The sequence below is a fragment of the Chiroxiphia lanceolata genome, chromosome 2 (genome assembly GCF_009829145.1).
Source record: "Chiroxiphia lanceolata isolate bChiLan1 chromosome 2, bChiLan1.pri, whole genome shotgun sequence".
Classification (NCBI taxonomy): Eukaryota; Metazoa; Chordata; class Aves; order Passeriformes; family Pipridae; genus Chiroxiphia; species Chiroxiphia lanceolata.
In genome coordinates, this window is record NC_045638.1 from 111725551 (window position 1) to 111731550 (window position 6000).

At 48.2% G+C, this 6000-nt stretch overlaps 1 protein-coding gene across 1 annotated transcript in view; it reads right to left on the minus strand.

Annotated features, from left to right (window-relative positions):
* CRYBG3 (crystallin beta-gamma domain containing 3) overlaps positions 1-3268 on the minus strand; it is an 84774-nt gene extending 81506 nt beyond the window's left edge. Inside the window, 1 exon segment of the mRNA XM_032678435.1 lies at positions 3123-3268. Within this exon segment, the coding sequence (XP_032534326.1) occupies positions 3123-3223 (101 nt within the window). The 5' untranslated portion in view covers positions 3224-3268.
* Positions 3269-6000: the final 2732 nt, after the last annotated feature.

Below are 6000 nucleotides of genomic sequence, written 5' to 3' on the forward strand. Positions count from 1 at the left end.
TTTGCAGTGGATTGACTTACACTGTAAGAGCTGTGTCTTCATCCAGATGGACTAAAGATACAAGTATTAAAAAAAAGAAAAATAAAAGAAAAATCAGGCTCCCCACTAGAACAGTGAAAATGCAAGTGGATTTTTTCACCCTGGGGATTTAGACTGCTCCAGGACAAACACTGTGGTAACTAATACCAATTGTGTATCATTGGAAATAGCAAATAGTCGAGTAGAGCATAATGACCACCTTTGATGGAAGGTAATGATAAAGAACTGGGATAAAGGCACTGGAGTTGTTGCTCAAAGCAGCCCCAGCTCTGAAGAACACACTTATGCAGGCAAGCACTCGGTGGGAGATACCTTACATTTGGCTGCCTTTTATGTAAAAACCCAAGTAAGCTCTTAAGGCATGTGCTGTGTTTTTTGCTGCCACGAAACTTGCAACTAATCTGCACAGCTTATTTTTTCCAAAAGCAAGCAAGCCTCCAGCAAGTCTCATGTTCATCAGAGCTACAAATCGCTGTAAGGGCAAGTTATTAACATAAGCTCTTCGTCAAATGGGGTTCTTAGAAGAGTCTAAGACACTGATTAATAAACTGTGTCATTCCCCCCATCCCCTTCCTCCTGCTTTAAACCAAGGCCACTGTAGGTTTGGGTTTTGGCTTTTGTTTTTTTACAGCTAAATCTGAACATGGTGTCTGGAGCAAGAGAGGGCAAGAGCTCCAAACCCCACCAAGCTGAGCTAAACAGCTGGGGGAAGGAAAACTGGGAGCTTCCATCCACCCACTGTTCCTAATTTGCAGAAGCAGATGGAAAACCACTTTTGGACATACATGGGCTCACTTTTGCATGCTTTTAAAACACAGGAAACCATCAGGTTCTGCACAGGCATCAAGTGTGATGCGTGTCTCCAGTGGGTCAGTGCTGGCACACCGTGGCCCTGTGTATCACACTGCTCCCTCTCCTGCCCACTTTACTCGGGTGTTTCGCTTGCCTCCGCACAAAAGTTTCTTCCCATATACTTCAGATCTGGTCCGGTTCCAACGTATATCCTCCCGATAATTGGAACGGGAAACCATCCCGGTGTATACATTTCTCACAGCACCTCACAAAGGCTGCATTCCCCAACTCGCCCACGCGCTCCACACCTTAACAATAAACATGCAAAGCAGCCTCGGTTCCCCCTCCCCACACACATGCTTTGTTCAGCGATCCATTTTTCTACACCACCAAGCTCACTAAATAAACATGAGGAGCCAACCTGCGGCACTCATCCCAGCGCCGGGTAATGTATGCAATTACGCTAATCTGCGAAGAAGGCTGCCAGTGGAAACCAAATACGGGAACGTCAGCATTCCTGACTAACGTGCCACGCTGCAACCCGGCACGACAAGAAAAAAAAGCTCCTTAACATACCAAATGGGACTTCTCGGATCGGGAGGGTTTGTGCTCGCTTCTGCTGCAGGAAGGAATCGCGGCTACCACCCTCCAGCTAAACGCCGTGAGGAGTTCAAGAGCAAGGCCAAGAGGCTGGAGCCTTTTCGTATCTCTGTGGACCATCCCAACTTCCTAATAAAGGAAAGGCTCTTGGCCGCAGGAAATGAAACTGTGATTGAGATAAAGATTAGGCTCCAGCCCAAAGTTAAGTGGAGCAGGTCTACCGTGAGTGCTACCTACAGATAGGCTATTTAGTGGCCAAACCACTGAAGGAGCATCACTCTCCTCCTTACCGGGGTGACCGCTAGGCTTTTTTGTTAATCCCAACCACAGCTGCAGGGAGCTGGCAAGGAGTCATCCGATGAAACATCTCCTAGTGCCTCTTCAGGTCCCCAGCCAGATCCAAACCTTCTCCTTCTCCTATATCTTAACCACTTCTGTCAGACATAAGAGCCACTGTAAAGATGCCCTTGATTCAGCAGCCTTGCTCTGGCTTTCTTTTTTTTGGAGGGGAAATAAAAAGCAGTGCTTCATGTGGATCCTTGGTGGTGTAGTAGCATGCCAAATGCTCACAGTAAAGCAAAACCCCCAAAGTTAAAAATCCTCATGGTGCATTTACAAGACAGGTAGAGATGGTCAGTGTAAGACAGCAATAGGGTCTGCTATTTTCCATGATTGCTGAGACTGTGCAATGCAAGATCCTGAAAGAATCACTGAAAGAACCACTGTGATAGCCACTATCTATCTGATTAAACTGTATTTGCTGGTCTGACAGTTTGAACACAAACCTATGTAGTATCAAGTATGACTCAACGATTAAAACCATGTTAAAAGCAAAAAGTAAATACTACACCCGAGGAAATAAGGCCTAGCCAGCTGGCAACTTTTTGCCACAAAAATATCCTTATTAACTAGGGCCAATAATAAGGCTGCCTGAGAAACTGAAGGGAACTATCTGTGCTTCTTTCCTTCCTACACATAGAAATCAACCACCAGAAAAAAAAATAAAAAGAAGAAAAAAAAGGAAGAGGAACAAATACACAAGAAGTTTCCAACCCTTTTCATCCTGTAAAGTCTCCTTGCACTAAAAAAATTATTAATAACAACGTCTCCATAAACCACAAATTTTGCATCGAGACTTAAACACATCAGTAATATTTATGTTGTATTAACGCCTGATTTACACCAGTCCAAAAGAAAACTTTCAAGCGTAAAAACTGAAAAGGAAAAAATAAACAAACAAACAAACTCAGACCCCCACACAGACCTCTGCGCCCTGCAGGAAGGGATAGTTCCAAGGAAGGGGTTGCAACCCGAGGGACACCGAAGGAGAAGCCCCGGGATGGGCTGCTCCCACCAAACGCGTGTTCCAGGCGGGACTCCGCCGGTGCTCAACCCGCCTCCCAGGGAAAGCCCTGAGCTCCCAGCCCGCAGGAGCCCTGCCCGGCACCGCAGCACTGCCACAGGACACTAAACAGCCAGCCCCGAGCCCGCCAGCCCCGGCGATGTCAGCTGTCAGCCCAACACCCCAGCCCGCTCCTCAACTCCCTCCTGTGCCGCCGCTCCACCAGGAGCCGCTCCCGTCCCCAGCCCCAGCCCCAGCCCCGCCGCGGTGAACACCCGCTGCTCCCGCTCCTCGCCCGCCCCCGGCGGGGGCAGGTGGGTCGGGGCAGAGGTGGCAGCGGCCGCGTTACCTGCTCGCCGCCCCCTCGCCGGGTGGGCTCCGGGAGAAGAAGCGGGAGAAAGTGCTGTGCCAGGAGGGGCCGGCCCGCCGCCGGCTGCCCCCGCCGGACATCGCCGGGACGGGACAGGACGGGCACGGGACGGGAGGCGCCGCCAACAGCCGCCCGACACCGAGTCCCGGCGTCGGGAGGAGGCGGCGGCGAACACCTCCCTCCCTCCGCCCCCGGGGAGGAGCCGCCGCCCGCGGCGGGCAGGAAGGGGAGCAGAGCGCTCGGGGAGGCGGAGCGGGGAAGGTTGGAGTGGCAGGAGGTGTTTGAGTGTCATCCGTGTCCCTCCTGTGGGCAGCCGGGCAGGGACCCGCTCCCTGCGCTGCCGAGCGAGAGGGGAGCGATGCCCGCGCAGGGGGAGGCACCGCCGCGCCAGCAGCGGTGGTGCGATGGGTTTTGGTTTGATTGTTGTCGTTTTTGTTGGTTTTTCTTAAGTTAATGGACCATAATTAGCGCGAACAAAGAGAAAAGATCAGAGGTGAAGTAAAAAACTGGGTAAGGAAAAGGACGGGCAGCCCTGAGAATTTACACGCCTGACTGGCTGCGAACGCCAAGCCCAGCGCTTTGTGAGTCCTGCCAGCTGGGAGATACTGCGCCCGTCTGTCCGTGCAGAGGCACACACTGGATCCGCGCTGTCCCGGGCCGAGCACCGCCTGGCTGCCACACAACATCTGTGCCTGCTGCCAGCGCCGGGAGACACTGGCATCCAACGAGGCACACAGCAGCAATACCCGGGGCTTTCATCTCTCGCCTTCCTGTGTCACTCCTGCTGATGAAGTGACTTGAAGTAAGGGGGTTCTCCTGCCTTTTAAAAAGTCGCCTTCCTAGAAGGGAGTTTGTTTGTTTGGGGTTTTTGTTTGGTTTTGGGTTTGGGCTTTTTAATACCAAACCTTTCATCTCTCTACCGAAAGCTGTGGCTTCCCTTGAGTTAATATCAAACTATACCTAACCAACAGAGACGATATTGCCATTGCAACAACACAGTGACAAATGCTATCCTCATTTTACAGATAGAGTTGATGGTCAAAACCTTAATGAATCGCTTAATGACTACTTGTAAAATAAACTAACCCTGGCATAAGGATCTTAAATTCAGAACCACACTTTCTCATCACGCTGAGCATCCCTGCTGTTCCTTGTGACTGCCTATACCTTACACCTTTCTATCAGCTCCTTTTTTCTTTGTGCCATCTCACGGAATAGTGGAATGGCTAAGGTTGGATGAGACCTTAGGGGGTCTCATCCCCCTGCTCAAGCAGAGACACCCAGAGCAGATTGTCTGATGGCTTTTGAGTATCTCCAACTCCAGGATCTCTCTGGATAACCTGTGCCAGGGATCACCTCTTTTCTATAACATTTTTTTTTTCATTTGGTCACTTTACCCAAGGCCTCTTTGCTCATATTCTTTACCACTGTGCCATAGTGGGGGCCAGATATGAAGTTGGTACTTGAGGTCCATCTGCAGAGCAGCAGCAATAAAACAGCCTGAAAAAACCCTACTGTCTGCTTTTCTGTCTGCTTTCCCCTGCTTCAGCTATGAACAAATCTTTAAAAAATGTGCAGACAGCTCTGCTTTGTATTGACCAAGTCTCATATAGCTTTGATGGGGATCTTAAAAACACAGACACAGGTGGATAATGGACATGCACTTGATTTTTTACCAGCCAGTCTGAGTTGGGACTAGCTTGTTGTTTCACAGGTTGCAAAAAGTAGCTTTCTCATGGACTAGTTACCACTCACAAACCTTGTTCAAGGAAACCAGCACTTTAGTACACAACAAGGTTCTGTCCAGTTTTCAGTCCAGACAAGGAGCAGACAATTGTCTCAGTGATACAGATGACCCAAACCTTGCAAAAAACCCATGAAATTTTTAATTCCAGAACAGTTTGGAGGCAAAAAAAGAAACCGCATTTTGAGAGTAGCTACACATAGGTGCCAATTCTCAGGGAAATGGCAATCAGGGTTAAAACTGAAAAACATAACAGCAGCCTCTAAGGAACATTACAGAGGAGACACTCCCTCTGACATTCAAAATAGAAGTAATTAGGCTCCAAAACCAAATTAGAAGAGTGGCAATTTATTAAGACTGCACAAACAGGCTGCAGGGAGGCTTAGGCTCTCAGTGACTGTTTATTACTTTTAATTCTTCTTGGCCACATACATCTCACAGCTTCCCTACCTATTGCTTAAGTAAGATCTAATCCCTAAGCTGTAGCAAACCTGAATATAATAATTAGCATTTATAAAGCATCCAGTATCTTCAAAGGATTTAAACATTAATTAATCCTCATAATCACCTCAGGATGTAGTTAAATATAATATGGTGAGTGGTTTGCACACAGAGACAGAGGCAGTCAAAACACCTAGCTGCATCCAAAATCTCTGTCCACACTCTCCCAGTGAGATGCCTGGAGGGGCACCACAGGGCAGCATGAAGCATTACCAGGGTTGTGCTTGTCCAAGAACAAAGAGCCAACCTAATCAGAAATGCAAATCCCAAACAGTAACATTTTGTGCTCAAATCTGTTCCTCCTTTCCCCACTGCATCTAAAAGCAGAAAATACAGAGACATACCAAATGACAGTTCTGTCAGAGGCAAATAATGAAAATAAGAAAACGAATCAAAATACTAAAACTATATCAATATAAAAGGTGAACATGGCCCGTCTTAGATAATCTCTTTATTTTTGTGTGTCCTGGAGTAATCGACATGACTTACGAGCAAATAATTTTGACACATTTAAAATAATAAAAGGGGAACTGCCAGCAGGGTTGCCAACAGGAACCCAGATTCAGCCACCTACACCTCCTGCAAAGGGGGGAAAGATCAGCTTTTACCCAA